The sequence below is a fragment of the Zingiber officinale genome, chromosome 8B, assembly GCF_018446385.1.
Source record: "Zingiber officinale cultivar Zhangliang chromosome 8B, Zo_v1.1, whole genome shotgun sequence".
Lineage (NCBI taxonomy): Eukaryota > Viridiplantae > Streptophyta > Magnoliopsida > Zingiberales > Zingiberaceae > Zingiber > Zingiber officinale.
In genome coordinates, this window is record NC_056001.1 from 62974913 (window position 1) to 62991828 (window position 16916).

Sequence of the window (16916 nt, forward strand, 5' to 3'; positions counted from 1 at the left end):
AGCAGAAGAAATGAGAGCATGGCACTGTAAGAACAAGAGCCTACTGACACTGTGAAACAAGCATTTGAACTACAGCAACAACTGATTTGTAATAGCTACTGTGATGTCTGAATTACTCGAGAGGGTGCCCTAGAGCAATCAGATTGTATGTACACCCATAGAGGATTATGGTATTAGTTTGTGAAAAATGTTAAAAGACTTGAGGTTATCACGACCGTCTCATATCAGAACCGATATAAGAACCAACTACTACACTGAAGTTTACACAATTTCTGATACAGTTGTGGTTCTCTATTTTATTTATTTAAAGCTGATTCAGTAGGGAACTTTCGTTTGCCATGGAAAACAACCTCCAAATTCCAATTCAGAAAATTAAACGGATTAATTAATAAGTTCCTTACAAGGAAATTTAAAAAAATATATACTAATAGAAAACTAGTGCCCCATAGGAAGCTATCGAAAGAACTAGCAGTACAAATTTCTAGAGCTAGCATTTGTCAGCTGGAAAAATGCATGAAAATTGAGTGTGGCTTGACCCTTAATGTAATCTCCAATATTTGAGTCCGAATTAAGCAGCGTCAGATCACTTTCCTCAATCCTCCAAAAGCCCAAATCTGCCAGAAAAGTTAAGCCAATCAATCCTTTTCCTCCAAAAAAAATCGATCAACGACTAGCTACTCGGCCTTTAGTTGAGAATGTCATATTTGCACTCTGCCGATAGTGAAAATCCTCAAAAGGCAATTGTCAAAAATTTACACGGTTCGTATGCATGGTTATTGCTAGTGACTGGCTGAATTCTCAATAAGATTTAGATAGTAACGGTTAAAAATGTAATCACAGAGGATTTGGTTGAAGAAGTCAGGAAGATGGATAGGTTATCAAAATTCTTCCAGGTGCATTCAAATGGTTGCAAGTGGAAATGCATTTGCAGACAATTCACTAGAAATAAAGTGGGAATATTTACCTTTAGGTTCTTGTCCCAACTTCCTGTACATAGAGCACTCCCATCATCTGACAAACCCAAGCAGCTTATGCGACCTTCATGGGAACTCTGTAGCTTACCAAGATTAACAACTACCTGAAAAGACATTGATATGGTTCTTGATGGTACTACAATATGCTTTTGCAACATTAACATTATTATTGATTTTCATGGATAAGTCCATTGCATGTAGAAAACAGGCATGCAATTTGCCCAATCTATGCCTAAGGTTGCTGCATACTGTTTGATGATCATTCCCAGTTAACAGTGACATTCAATAGAAGGTCTCGTTGGCAGGTGTTGCCCTCAATTATTTTACAAAACAATGTTATAGACATCAATCAATAGTTCTTAAATTCATGTAACATGTAATCGAATTCATGCACCCCTAACTAAAGTCTCCAAGATAATAAAATTCTTAATCAATATACTATGATTCAAATCACACAAACATAACAGCAACTATTTTAGATCCTCCACAATTTAAATAAAATTTACTTCTAGAGTGAGCTAAGAAATGTAAAACTTATGATCCTTGTACAATTGCACTAGAAACACGTACCTCAGCTAAGAGGGTATCCCACACATAGCAGTCACCATTTGAGTACCCAGCGAAAAGCAGTCTTCCAGATATAGAGAATGCTATGGATGTGACAAAGGGAAAATCTGGTTCATTATTGTTATGTTGTTGGGCATATACTTGAAGCAGGTGCCCAGTTCTCATGTCAAATAGCCTGCACTTGCCATCATCTGATCCAGAACCAAATCTCTGACCATCAGGGAAGAATTTGACAGTGTTAACATCACCTTGGTGACCATTATAAGTTCGAATTGCTCGACTAGCAATTCTAGCATCCCATAATCGAGCAGTTGCATCACAAGAACCAGAGACGAACATATTTGAATTTGAGCTGCTGACAGATACACTGGGGGAGGGAAAATTGTTTTTGGATGAGACATTATAACTAAGAAAGTTATAATCTTTTTTTCTTAATAGTAAGATTGCATGCAAGAAATGTCTTCAACTTTGAGAGAATGGCCTTGAGCCTTCAGTTAAAGATGCAGATAGCTGAATCTACTTTACATTTTGAAAACAAGGAAGTCAGGCATTAGCCTACTCTTTTTTATAGAACCTAAAGATAACATAATTAGCATTGCCTTTACCAACAAGACCACTGAGAAAATGCCAATCACTGTGATTAGACCATTCATACTTTAGTACCTTGAGGAACCAATTACCATGCTTCACATTTGATAAAAGCTGAATAGAATATTTTAGAAGCCTAAACTTGCTGCATTAGGACATGGAAGCTTGACCTCCTAGGCATTTGCATAAGAAATACACGGAAACAAGCTGAAATGTCACTTGTCAAATGGTATCTTTTTTTTCTCTTGCTTTTATAAAACAGATTGTCTCACTCATACTCTGTTGTAGGCAATTTATAGAAACATGAAAATTTGGAATAGTTTTTCATGACTATTAAACAAAACTATCTGATACAACAGAAGTTACAAAGCCTATTATCCATATGGCAAATCACTTGCACAATGAGAGTCATGGCCACCTTGTAGCCTCAAAAGAAATTTAATTTAAATGTTTCCAAACTGAGATATAAATGAGGCAAATAGAATTGGGCATTCAATTTTTCATATCTAAATACTTAGAAGGTTAAAATGCATCAACAGATTCTTTTGGTGATTAATCTAAATCATGGAAGTTAAACTAAAGGTTTGATTACTTGGATAGTATATATTAGGGGCACAAGGGAAAGTGACAAAAGGATATGCATAAATGATAGAGTTCCATGAGTAATTTTGTGAATCTTTCAATTCTCTTCCTCAAACCAAGTAATTGGACTATAATATTAATAGTTAGCAGATAAGTAAGTTGACTTATAGTTGTTAATAATATTTCCTAAACATTTAAATAGGTAATAATTATTTCAACGGGTAATAAAGGGGAATAACTCCGCCCGTGACAGACCAGTTATGAAAGCTTCTATAAGTTATCTTTCTCGTTAAATCTTTACATAATCTGAAATCTGAATCCATCTTCTCTATCTCTAACAATAACAGCACAAAAAAAGTAAAAAGAAAAAAATAGAGAGCTAGAGTACTCCTTATGCCAAATCTCATAAAGTCTAACCAGTTATTTCCATGGGAATAGTATAACTACTCCAAGCAATTTGATATTGGGATTTCTGTCAGAACTAATGACAAAAAATGAAACACACAATAGCAATGCAATGAGTAGTAACACAAATTCCAAATTCTATTTGCCAAATTTTAAATGTAGAAGCTCAGTGTTAAGAACATTATTTTGACAAGTATCTGACAATTTTCTTATACTAAAATCATCAGGATCTGTAAAAATTTTCTGTGATATAATAAGAATCAGAATGAGAAATGAAAGAGAGACAAAATTATGGTTACAGTACTCTGAAATGATAAATTAGCTACTCAAAATACATCTCAACAAGGAGCCTATTCAATCTACATCCCTATAATCATAAAGAGCAAAACATCCAGAATTTTTTCCACTAGACATCAAGTTTGGCTCAAAAAGACATCACTGCAATGTAGTTTATAGGAGAGTACTGACACAGTAATAAATTGCACCAAAATAGTAAGCATGCAATAAACAAGTAAATAAAAGAGTAAGATTTAGAAATTGGTATCTTCCGGTTGAAGCGTCGGCGTGCCGACTGTCTTTAGAGAATTTATTGTCGCCCACGGTGCAGAGGCTCTCCGGTAAAATTCTCCCAAGATCCGACAACCACTCGCGTCGTCCGTAGGTGCACTCCAAGACGAACGACAGTGCACGCATACACAGAGAGGGAAGGAGAGAAAGCAGACTGCTTGAGAGTGTATGAACCACGAATAGAGGTAGTGTATTTATTCACCCTGAAGCACTGCTTCGCCAGCGAACCAAAGCGTGCGCCGGTTCGAAGTGCGTCGCTTCCTCACCCGCCTCGCCAGGTGCGTCGGTACAAACCAAACCAAGGACTAGCAAAAACAAACCAGGCCGCCTGCAAGCGTGAGGCCCACGAGCTGGGGATTTGCACCCCCCCTGCGCGCGATGATCGCGTGCGTCGCGCCCGGTTTATGGATTTCCGGCTCGAACCCCCTGAAACCACCTGATTTGGGCTCGGCCCGCGCATGCGTGTAGGTCCCCTTAACTTTGCTAAGCAAGGATGGAAGGACTCCATATATAAGGTCTTCCAACCTTTTTAGCTTAGCAATGTGGGACTAAATGCATTCACATATGCATTACCATAACAACTAAAAACAAGAAAAATACTTTGAATTAAATTAAAAAGGAAAACACAAAACTCAACAATCCCCCACTAATTCAAATTATTTTGGTCGAAAACAGAGACTTGTCCTGAGGCTTGGCTATAATGAGCTTTTAGTGAAAATACCTTCCGGTTTGAATTTTCACCTAAGTACACCAATCTTATTCACATAGGTTTGAAGTGAACTCAATCTTGAACTTAAACCTTTTATATGTGAAAATCAATTGGTAACAACTCATCACGGGCGACGGTTGAATCCTTCTGGGTTGGTGCATTACGGCCATGCCACCGAATCTTGTTTCATAAGTGCTAAGGAGAGTTGCCTAGACCCCCCACACTGCGGCCACACAGTTACACTTACATAGGTGAGTTCTCCAAGGATGTACTGCGAGCATCCTGTCATTAAGACTTTGAACTCATTAAGAGCTCCTAAGCTCATCCTTACTAGCAGTCAAGCATCTATCCAGGGAAGAGACTATGAGATTACATCTCAATCAATTTGATACTTACGGTTCACCCTTATAACTTGTTTATACCACATTGAACCTACTTCTTGGGATCTCCAATCAGATAGGTTGGGTTGCCGCTATAAGTGAAACCAGGATAGGCCTCAGTCCTATTCCCTTACTGGATCTCTTAATTTTCTCATAATCAAGTCCTTTAGTGAGTGGATAAGCAATATTGTCCTTTGAACTTACAAAGTCCAATGACACCACTCCAAGAGACACTAGCTCACGAATAGACTTTAATCTTATTCGTACATGTCTCTTCTGTTTTTGGTTATACTTGGAGCTTCTAATCTGAGCTATTGTTGTTTGATTATCACAGTGTACTGAAATAGAAGGTATTGGCTTCATCATCAAGGGAATTTCAAAAAGAAGGCCCTTAAGTCAATCAACTTCAGTTACTGTGGTATCCAAAGCACACAATTCTGCCTCAGATGTAGAACAGGTTATAATCGTCTGTTTAACAGACCTCCAAGCAACTGCACCGCCTCCAAGTGTAAAGACATAACCAGTAACGCCTTTACACTCAGCAGTGTCAGCTATCCAACTAGCATCACTATATCCCTCCAGGACTGCAGAGAATCTCCCATACCACAAGCCCAAGGATATAGTGCCTTTTAGGTATCTGAGTACTCTGTCTAATGCATCCCAATGCGTTCTGTCCGGACAGCTGATAAACCTGCTCAATTTCGTTATAGCAAAAGAAATATCAGGTCTAGAACAATTTGCTAAATACATTAGACTACCTATTATTTGTGAGTATCTTAATTGAGACACTGTCACACCACTCTTATTCTTGTGGAGAGTTTTTGAAGGATCATAGGGTGTGACGACAGATTTAACTTGGCTATAGTCATATTTCTCTAATACTCTCTCAACATAGAGTGACTGAGAAATTATTATTCCATCAGTTGAACGAGTCAACTTCAGCCCTAAAATCATGTCAGCACAACCCATATCCTTCATATCAAACTTACCACTTAAGAGGGCCTTAGTCTCATTAATAATAGAAAGGTTAGAACAAAAAAGTAGAATATCATCTACATATAAACATAAGATAATACAATTATCACCTTTCATTTTAGCATACACACATTTATCAGAGTCATTCATTTCAAAACCAAACGATAGCATAGTTCTATCAAATTTTTCGTGCCACTGTTTTGGGGCTTGCTTCAAACCATAAAGAGATTTGACTAATCTACAGACTTTATTCTCATTTCCAGAAACTACATGTCCCTCAGGCTGATCCATATATATCTTTTTTTCAAGATCTCCATTAAGGAATGCCGTTTTGACATCCATTTAATGGACCTCAAGATGATATATGGATGTCAATGCTATTAACACTCGGATTGTAGTAATTCTGGTAACAGGAGAATAAGTGTCAAAATAGTCAATCTCTTCTTTCTGTTTGAATCCCTTAGCAACTAGGCGGACTTTGAATTTATCTACTGACCCATCAGGTTTTAGTTTTCTCTTAAACACTCATTTACATCCTATAGTGGTACACCCAGGAGGTAGATCTACCAACTCCCAAGTGGCATTAGAGATAATAGAGTCTATTTCACTTTTAATGGCCTCTTTCCAGTGCTTAGCTTCAGGAGAAGCCATAGCATCTCTATATGTCATAGAGTCACCTTCTATATTATAAGTGATAAAATCCTGGCCTAAATTCGTAGACACGCGTTGCCTCTTGCTCCTTCTCAGTTCTGTACACTCACTAGATTCATCTAGTCTAGAGTGACTAGAGGAAGGTGTACCTACCACGGATAATGATACCTCTACGGCAGCAGGCTTATCTCTAGTAGGAATACCAGATATAGACTGAGGTGTTCTCGTCTTCATAGGAAATATATCTTCAAAAAATGTAGCATCACGAAGTTCTATAATAGTATTTGCATTTATTCCATAAATTTCAGATTTAATAATCAGAAACATATATGCAATACTATTTTGAGCATAACCCAAGAAGATACCATCTACGATCTTTGGACCAAGTTTTTTCCTTCTGTGTTCAAGTACTAGTACCTTTGCAAGGTACCCCCACACTTTAAGGTATTTCAAACTTATCCTCCGGCCTTTCCAAAACTCATATGGGCTTTTATCCCTAGACCTCATGGGGACTCTATTTAACACATGACATACAGTGTATAGAGCTTCCCCCCACGTGAAGTTGGGTAACCCAGAACTGCCTAACATGGAATTAATTATATCTTCAAGGGTTCGATTTTTTCGTTCTGCTATACCGTTGGATTGAGGACTATATGGAGCAGTTACCTCGTGAATTATACCTGCATCTTGACAAAAATTTTGAAACAGGTTCGAGGTAAACTCTCCACCCCTATCAGACCTTAACCTCTTAATAGTTTTATTTGTTTGATTCTCAGCTTCAGATTTAAAAATCATAAATTTATCTAAAGCTTCATCCTTAGTTTTCAGCAAATAAACATAACAATAACGAGAGTGATCATCAATGAAGGTAATAAAATACCTTTTATGGTCTCTCGTTATTACACCGTTAAACTCACAACAGTCAGTATGAATTAATTCTAAAATATCAAATTTTCTATCAACTGATTTGAAGGGTTTACGGGGTTGTTTATATTGCACACAAACTTCACATTTTTTTTTATCATTTATAGCCTGCTTAGGAATCATGTCTAGATTCATCATCCTTTTTACGGTATTAAAATTGACATGTCTTAATCTGTCATACCATATATCATAAGACTCAATGTTATATGAACAATCAATATTAGTAGATTTATTTAAAGTAGCATTTTCTACATTGAGTTTAAATAAACCTTCATTAAGGTAACCTTTTCCAATAAATATTCCTAAATGTAATATTACAACTTTATTACATTTAAAGTTCAGCTCATAACTAGCGCAGGACTAACTTTCACCCGCTAATCAAATTCCGACGAACCGCTGGAACATGATGCACCTCATGCAGTGACAGGACTTTTCCAGAAGTGAACCTCAAGTCAACTTGTCCTATCCCAAACACCCTGGCTGCAGAATGGTTCCCCATGGTCACGGAAGTGCCTTCAATTACCTGATAAGTAAGGAAAGCAGAGCGATCAGCACAACAGTGCACATTAGCACCTGTATCAACTAACCATTCATTGAGTTGATAGATCAAGTTTAGTTCGGGTTTGAAGGTAACAAACCTATCGCTGGTGGCGTCACTAGCAGTCACAACATTTGCTTGTGCCTTGGTGTTGGACATATTGCTCTGGTTTTTCTTTTTGTCCTTTTGCTTAGGGCAGAATTTGGCAAAATGTCCAACTTGTCCACATGCCCAGTACAGCTTGGTTCCATTTTTCTTTTAAACCTTTGGTTTGGGTTTCATCTTGTTCTTCATTTTCTGATTTTTGAATTTTTTCTTATCAGATGAGACTACTACGTTTGCCTTTGGAATAAAATCCATAGGCATTCTTTTATCATCATCTTTATGTTGCTTTCGATGTTCTTCTTCGATATTTAAGGCAATCATCAAATCTTCCAGAGAGATTTTACCTCTCCTATATTTAAGAGTCATGCCAAAATCTTCCCAACTCGGAGGCAATTTTTCGATGATAGACAAGATCTGAAATTTTTCGGGTAATGGCATATCTCCTTCAGCAAGACCATGAATTTGAACTTGGAATTCATGTGTCTGCTCAACCACAGATTTGCCTTCAACCATTTTGAAGTTTAAGAATTTTGTCACAGTATACTTTTCTAAACCAGAATCTTCGGAGTTGTATTTTTTATCCAAAGATTTCCACAGCTCTTTAGCCGAAGCCGTCAAGCAGTATACATCAAATAGTGCGTCTGAGAGGGCAGACAGGATCCTCCCATGGCAGAGGTAATTCCTTTGCTTAAACCTCTGTAAGGCAGCACTATAGGCAGGTTCCTCTTCATCAGGTGAAGGAGGATCTGTTTCTATAACGGAAAATAGCCCTAGCGTAGTTAGCCAAAATTTCATCCGTTGTTGCCAACGTCTGAAATTTTGCCCGAAAAATCTCTCGGGTCTGGCGCTAGCCTCATCAGACCCCGTTACCCTATCATTCATCATGTGTATTGATGCTTACAATAAATTCTCTAAAATTGTAGTTTATAGGAGAGTACTGACACAGTAATAAATTGCACCAAAATAGTAAGCATGCAATAAACAGGTAAATAAAAGAGTAAGATTTAGAAATTGGTATCTTCCGGTTGAAGCGTCGGTGTGCCGACTATCTTTAGAGAATTTATTGCCGCCCACGGTGCAGAGGCTCTCCGGCAAAATTCTCCCAAGATCCGACAACCACTCGCGACGTTCGTAGGTGCACTCCAAGACGAACGTCGCACTCGGACTCAACCTCAGATCGCGGAAACCAAGCCTCAGGACAAGGAAAAACTCTCGGAAAAGAAGAAGACAGTGTTGAAACCCCAAGGTTGTTTTGGTGTGATCAACAAATTAAGTTAGGTCCTGTGTGTTTCTAACCTTGTGTCTAAGTGTGCAGGAGCTTAGGAGCACAGGTAGTCGAGCGGAAGACGCAGCTAGCGAGAAGGACGGCAGTCCGAGGAAAGAGGTGTTGCGGAAGAGTACACCGGCGGACGAGAAAGAAGCATACGGTGGTTTCGAGGGACGAAAGCCGGAGCGGAAGATTGCTCGGGGAACAAGAGACGCAACTAGCGAGAAGGACGACACGCGGTGCGTCCGAGGAACGAAGACTGCGGATGAGTACGCCGGCGTACGAGAAGGAAACACGCGGCGATTCCGAGGGACGAGAAGCCGGAGGGAAGCCTGCTCGAGAAGACCGGAAGTTGGGTTCAGATGAGCCCTTTTCCGGATGACAGAGATCACCCAAGCGAACGGATCCGGAGTAGAAGACCCAGACCGAGCCGAACCGAACCGGAGCAGAGGTCCCGGACGAAAAAGTCAACCGCTGTTGACTTTTGGCTCCGGGGCGCCCGGAACCCTTCCGGGCACCCGGACCTGTTTTGTTGACCAGATCGCGTCAAATGCGATCTGAACGTTGGGGATAAAGTTTTATCCCCCCAGGGCGCCTGGAACCCTTTCCAGGCACCCCGACCAAGGCTATAAATATAGCCTTGGTCCATAAGCTTTTCATTAATTCAGAAATTGTAAACAACACTTGTGCGCTTCCACTGTTTAGATAAGCTTCTGTCTTTCTGTGCCAACACTGCTGTAAAAAGGCTTCTCCGCCAAAGGGAGATAATAGTACGACATCTTCCTTTGATTAACAACCTTCCCGGTTGTAACCAAGTCAACTCTCTATGAGTCTTATACTTTTTATTTTCTGATTTTATTTGTTGCTTTTATTTGATGCAAGTGTTCTGTTGAAAGTTCAAGAAGGGTACTTTTGTTTTAGTTTTACAAGGCTATTCAACCCCCCCCCCCCCCCTTCTAGCCGGCCGCAATGGTCCTACAGACAGTGCACGCATACACAGAGAGGGAAGGAGAGAAAGCAGATTGCTTGAGAGTGTATAAACCACGAATAGAGGTAGTGTATTTATTCACCCTGAAGCACTGCTTCGCCAGCGAACCAAAGCGTGCACCGGTTTGGAAGTGCGTCGCTTCCTCACGCGCCTCGACAAACCAGGCCGCCTGCAAGCGTGAGGCCCACGAGCTGGGGATTTGCACCCCCCCTGCGAGCGATGATCGCGTGCGTCGCGCCCGGTTTATGGATTTCCGACTCGAACCCCATGAAACCACCTGATTTGGGCTCGGCCCGCGCATGCGTGTAGGTCCCTTTAACTTTGCTAAGCAAGGATGGAAGGGCTCCATATATAAGGTCTTCCAACCTTTTTAGCTTAACAATGTGAGACTAAATGCATTCACATATGCATTACCATAACAACTAAAAACAAGAAAAATACTTTGAATTAAATTAAAAAGGAAAACACAAAACTCAACATGCAATACCTCAATACATCAGATGTATGACCTGAAGGAAATTCTCCACCAAATATAGAAATCCTTTGTCCAGTGGTAACATCCCATAATACGCATGTCTGATCTCCTGAGCTGGTAACCAAATGACTTTCTCGATCAGGAACATATTGACATGAAGACACATAGCCTTTATGTCCCATGAGAACCCGTGAAACTGGTATATTCCCATCACGGTCGACTTGAGAATTAAGATTGAAAATGGAACATGCACTGTCAAGACCACCACATGAGATAGAATGTCCATTTGGAGCGAAGGCACATGTCATGACCCATGCACAAGGAAGCTTAATGGCATGAGTTTTCTGACTTGTCAAAGCATTCCATACAATTAGCCTCCCATCTTGAGAGGCACTGACTATCCGATTCCTTTCAGAGGTCCAATCCAGTGAATAGACCTAAAAATTTCTCAGAAAACAAAAACCATAACAGAAGTTGCAAAATATTGAGAAATTGGAAGCAGTGCGAGAGGGAAAAGCTAGGGGTTTATATAACAAGTGGGATTCATCTGACAATATGTACTCAGAAGTCGCAAACCACAACTGGTCTATTAACATACTAGAGACTTCATCTCCTTAAAGCTCAATATATTCTAGCATATAGAGCACCTCCCTTATCATTTTCAATTATAAGAATAAAGATTTAAGGGGGTGGTATTAATGATGTAGCAACAATTAAGATGAAGTTAACTAAAAATCATATAAAATATAATTTCTATTTAAAATTTAGTTACCTTAATAGCCGACCCCACCTAATGGGATAAGACTTGGTTGTTGTTGTTTAGTTACCTTAATACATTTTGAAAGGAAGGCTTATGCTTTCTTGCCGTTAAAACCAAAGCTTAAATCAATAATTTCACCTCAATTCAACATCTCTCATAGCATGACTATTGTATTGTATTAGATATACCTTCCATTCTTTGTCCTTCAGCAAAATTCTATGTGAAGCATAATTATATTCTAACAATCACAAAATTAATTGATTCCACAAATCCGGATCGTAGTCAGGCTAGCTAAGACAAACTCCCAAATACTTCTTCAATCTGCCAAAGGTTACCTGCTACTCCCCCCATCCCTCCCCCCCCCCCCCCCCCTTGTTTTTCCCTTCCTTTCCAACTCAAAACTCTTTGGCCTCTAGAACATTAAATAAAGTAGCACATCTTGCACCTATTTCAGTAGAGACCAACTCAATGATGCCACATGCTCATTTACCATTTACACTTCCATCCTTTAACTAGTGACTTCATGTCTCAGCTTTATGGAATTTACATCAATCCCATTTTATGATCCATAAAACCTAGAAATTTATTTGACCCAAACCAAAAGGTGTGCTTCAAGGATTATTAACCTCGTCCTAGAATCCCTAAACACTTCAAAGATCTCCCTCAATTTTTTCACATGACCCCCTCTCAACTTACCCTTAACCATCATGTTGCGTATCATATAATCTTCGCAATCAACCTATCGAATAGCATGCTAACAAAAGGTAGAATCTGCATTTTTCAAACTAAAAGGTATAACTTTATAAGCACCATTAGACATTCAAATGATGTATAGGAGTCCTCCTCCAAGAAGTTCAGCATCTCAAACCCAGCTGTAGTGCCAACCACTAATCTGAAGCAGTGGAAACAATCCCTTGGACATATACCTTTTTTGGATAAGTGAAACCATACAAATTCATTTAAAGCAGCTAAGGTGTTAGAGGGTTCAATTGAACTGGGATCAGAGTTGTGTTTGATTCACCTAAACAGATTCAAGCTCAACCAAGGTGGGTGCTGTTGGGTAATATAGGTTCAAGTGAGCACTAGTGACTCCTTTGAGGTGGATTAAATGATTGTGGTTGTGTTTGATTCCAGTGAGTTCAAAGGAGGTAGTGAAGCACTAGTGAAGTCAATGTCAATGAGCAGATCGAAATGGGGTCAAAGATGTTTGAAGTGGTTAATATTTTGACGCCCTATTTAATTAGTTACTATAGTCATTCTTCCTGCATTAGTTTGAGGCCCACCCCTTTAATGGCTTTGGCTCCTATTTTATAGGCCCTGGAGTGAGTGCATGTCCAATAGGAAATTGTAAGGCGGATAAGCTACTAGTGACGTGGATTTGACTCAGTAATGTCTCAAAGTATCAATTGAGCCCTTATAAGGACATGTATCAAATTCTAATTTAAGTACACATGTCACCCATCTTGATAACATTGATCAGTGAGTAATTTTAAAAGCATTACCTTGGATGATGAAGGCAAGGAACCTTGGTTGCAAGAAGTTAAAGGTTGAAACTAATAGCAATGATGGTTGTGGCATGAATGAATCGATCTGCAGTGAGGGCCTGGCTGCCATGAGGAAGCTTATGAGAAGGAACTGGGGTGTCTCAGTTGGGTACTATTCTAGTAATAATGATAAGCATGCTAACAAGTTGGCTAGTAAAGCCTTGAGGAGTCATAGCTGCATGTAGCTTTTGAGCAACTACCATACATGTGAAGGCCTATGCTCCAGACTTAGGAAGCTTAGACCATTGATCATGCACCTGTTTGATACTAAATAATAAAATTCTACCAGTTTTAAAGAGTCTTCTGATTTTTTTTCGTGCAAATACACCTCTTATCTTTGTACAATGAAGCAATGCCCTTTCAACTTCAAGAAAAAGTGTGTATGCTAACGCTTTCTCGCCTGAAGGTAAGTCCAAATTGTTCTCAGATCAGTAAGATGGTTATAATTAAATAATAATAATAATAATAATAGGGAGATAAAAACCGATTTGCCATTTTTTATGCCCAAGGAATGTGTATCCAATTTCTTTAAAATTGGGAACGACGCAAAACGAATTTGACAACATACAAGTGTCCTTTATGAAGTCCTTGTCAACTAACGAAAGTTAACAATAGTCAACAGGAAATCTATATGGGCGATAAAATCCGAGGGAAAGTTGGACTACCTTGCCAGTATGTCCCTGAAGTGTCCTGCAGCAAACCAGATCCGTTGAGCTAAAGTTGACCGCCGTCCTCCCCTGGGTCCTGGTATAATTTGCCACTACTCGAACCAAAACCGCACGAAAAGATCCAAGTCAAAAGACGCGCACGAAAAAGGTCAAATCCAGAAAGAAAAAGTAAGCTCAGCACCGTCCGTGTCAAGCAGCTGCTGCCGCCTCTGCTTGAGCCGCTCCCGCAAAGAGTTAACCGTCGCCGTCGCGGCCGCGTGCCGCTCCTTCAGCTCCGGAAACGACATCTACCAGACGAACTCCGCATTCAAACAAAACCCTCATAAAACCGAATAAGAGAAGAAAAAAAACAAAAGAAAAACAAGTGGTCGGTCTTCCAACGATACCTGCTCGATGGAGCAGGATCCGAGCTCTAAACCTTCAGCTCCACGGCTCCAGCTCTGGAAGCTCCCCCTCGAGAAGTGAGATCGACTCTGAGAAGGCGGCAAATGCCAATACGAAAGCTAGGGATCGGCAGTGAGACTGAGAGCTAGGGAGACCGGAGAGGAAGCATGGGAAGCCAGCCGCTCGGGTCCACTCGGGACGGGTACAGACTCATCTCTGGCGCGGTCATAACTTAACGTGGGTTCTGAGCTGGAGCCCGACAAACTTTCTAAATCCGTGTCGTTCTTTATTTCCATTTTTCTATAAATAAATATGTATCGTTAATTTTTTGTACAGTAGGCATAAATAATTTAGAGGTGTTAAAAAAATAATAATAACAGATATTTGCTATTAATTAAATATCAATTTATAAAAGGTTGAGAAATTCTTATTTTTCTAAAATTAGTTAATTAGTTAGTTAAGAATAATTAGGATTAGATCTTAATTAACCTCTACTCTAGTGATTAGTTTAGATTTGACGACTTAGTTATCTGGAAATCAATATTGTGAGTTAAGATCCTAATTAATGTTCACATAAGAATGCTGATTACATTAAACCTTAATCATGGCCCAACATTATCCCTTATCGGTGGCACTACCATGACCTTGACAAACCTAACAACTCGTCCCCTACCTCTTTATGTTGTTGATGCAATGATGCTCTCAATTGATTGAGTTTGAGTAAGTTGTTTTGATGTGTTTAATAAAAGATTTAAGTTTACCTTTCATACTAATGTTTCATTTAGTGTATTAACATCATCAAAATTGTTGTAATGGATGACTTAAGACAATCAAGTTAGATAGGTTATGGTGGCAACAACAAAAGGCGAATACGTTCGTCCCCAGTGCCCCCGTCAATCCGTTCCAGAGCCAACATGGAGGAGGTAAATCACGGACGGCTATTAGTCTTTGAAATAATAACTATCACATAAGGGAGATATTTACCTCGATTTTGCCCAAATTCGAACCCCAAACCTCATGATGGTAACACCTCATGCATTAGCCATTAGACCGTCCCAAGGGGACTATATAGGTTATGCTCGATGGTTGAGAGGTTCATAATGATATGGACTAGGAAGTGATTGATGAATGATGACTTGGAACATAAAGGCATTAGAAATTCCTAACAAAGTGGGTTATGGGAGTAGGAACATGGAATCATTGCTGATTCGATGCAGGGGTGGATCCACCAAGGGGCGGCGTTGGCGATCACCCCCCTGTCGACGGTGGACCGTGGACCCCCTAGTATTATGGGTGGAAACCAAGCGCGGAAGAAGGTGGGTGGAAGCAGGGCATCGAGATGATGTACGCTCTGATCATGTTGGGTGGCGTTTGCATTGTCGGGACGTTGCACACCTACCTTACACCGGAGACAAGGATTAGGTCGTTGGAAGAGAACGAGACAGGGGAAAGTGAGGACGACAATACGAAAGAGCGACTGTCGTTGCTAGCGAGGGTGCCGCCTGTTCATCCTGTGGAATTGTCGCCATAAGGAAATTTATTCTAATTACTGCTCAGATAGAGTAATTAATAAAAAAACAAAGCTCAACTTTTAAAATATTCATCCGATAATAATTAAAATGGTTTTTTTTATTTATTGATGTCGAGTGATGCATATACCTAAATTAAATTTAGAGTAAATGTTGTCACCCATATGAATATCTTTAGAATATGTATCTTGTACAAGCTCCCGGCTTCCACCCCATGTTGAGCTCTCGGAAGAAGGCGCCAGCGATCGCGCAACAAGAGCTCGTCCCTGCGAGAGACCATCTGGAGGAGGCGTTCCTGGAGAGATCGCCTGCAGAGGCGATGTTGGAGCTGGAGAAGGTGATATGGGCCAACTTCTATGACGTCGGGTTCTAGCGGAGCCTCTCCCAGAGGGAATGGAGCTCCCCCAAGTGATAAACGCGTCAAATAGATCGAATTCACCCCTCCATATTTGAATTCATTCGATGGATTAATGGTCTAACCAAGCCAAGGTGGACTCAGAGGTGATCAGAGAAGGTTGGCTTGGAGCATCCAAGCAACCAAAAATTCCTAACGAGATGAACTCTAAGACAGCTTGATAAGAGGTAGATTTCATGTGGAGCAAGCTTAGAAGGCTTAATATATCTAAGGGAGTATCAAGTGACTAGGTCTTGTGTGGAACATGGAGGAACTCCTTCATGACAGATGAGGAAGCTTTTCTAAATTGCATGTGTTATATAGTGCATGAACAGAAAAATCAGGTTGGCAGGAGTGCTGGGATGAGTGAATCATCTTTATCATATGATTAAATAAATCAGGCCCAAGGCATATTAAGTTGGTTATCACATAACAGGTTTGCAGAAGCGAATCCCGACAAAGACTAAGGAATTCCTTGTGATGACTAATTTCAATTTCTTAATTTATTTCCTCCTAATGGTATGAAGCAATCGTGGGGAAGGCCACCAGAGTGACGGATTTTATGAACAAATAAATCAGATGAAGAGGAAGATTAGGCAGTAGAAGGTAGGGCTATAAACAAGCCGAACCGAGCCGAACTTTGGGGTGTTCAAACTTGTTTAATAAGATAACCAAACCGAGCTGAGCTTAAAATGAACCAAGCTTTTGAAATGAGTATTCAAGTTTAGCTTGATTTATTTTTTATGAGCTTGAGCTTGTTTGAAACTTGATTTGAGCTTGGTTCGTTTAGATGTTATCAAACTCTCAATTTAAACTTGACTTGAGTTTGGTTCGAGCATGGCTTGAGCTTGGTTCGAGCTTGATTCGTTTAGATATTATCAAGCTCTCAATTCAAGCTTGTTTTATTATTTGAAACCTTTAATTATTTAATTGATTATTGAG

General features: G+C 39.8%; 1 protein-coding gene across 1 annotated transcript; it reads right to left on the reverse strand.

Annotated features, from left to right (window-relative positions):
* Positions 1–332: 332 nt before the first annotated feature.
* On the reverse strand, positions 333–14283 carry LOC122016114 (guanine nucleotide-binding protein subunit beta-like). Its single transcript, XM_042573308.1, has 7 exons — positions 14054–14283; positions 13849–13954; positions 13665–13759; positions 10708–11132; positions 1545–1908; positions 965–1078; positions 333–614 (listed from the first exon to the last, which is right to left on the reverse strand). Exons 2-7 carry the CDS (start codon positions 13952–13954, stop codon positions 579–581), a joined length of 1140 nt encoding a protein of 379 aa, XP_042429242.1. The 5' UTR covers positions 14054–14283; the 3' UTR covers positions 333–578.
* Between the last annotated feature and the right edge of the window lie 2633 nt (positions 14284–16916).

Coding starts and splice junctions, on each gene's coding strand:
- LOC122016114 (XM_042573308.1), bottom strand. CDS start 13,954: ATGTCGTTTCCGGAGCTGAAGGAGCGGCACGCGGCCGCGACGGCGACG. Junction 11,133..13,664: donor TTCAGGGACATACTGGCAAG/GTAGTCCAACTT, acceptor AGAAATTTTTAG/GTCTATTCACTGGATTGGAC. Junction 1,079..1,544: donor GGGATACCCTCTTAGCTGAG/GTACGTGTTTCT, acceptor ATGTCTTTTCAG/GTAGTTGTTAATCTTGGTAA.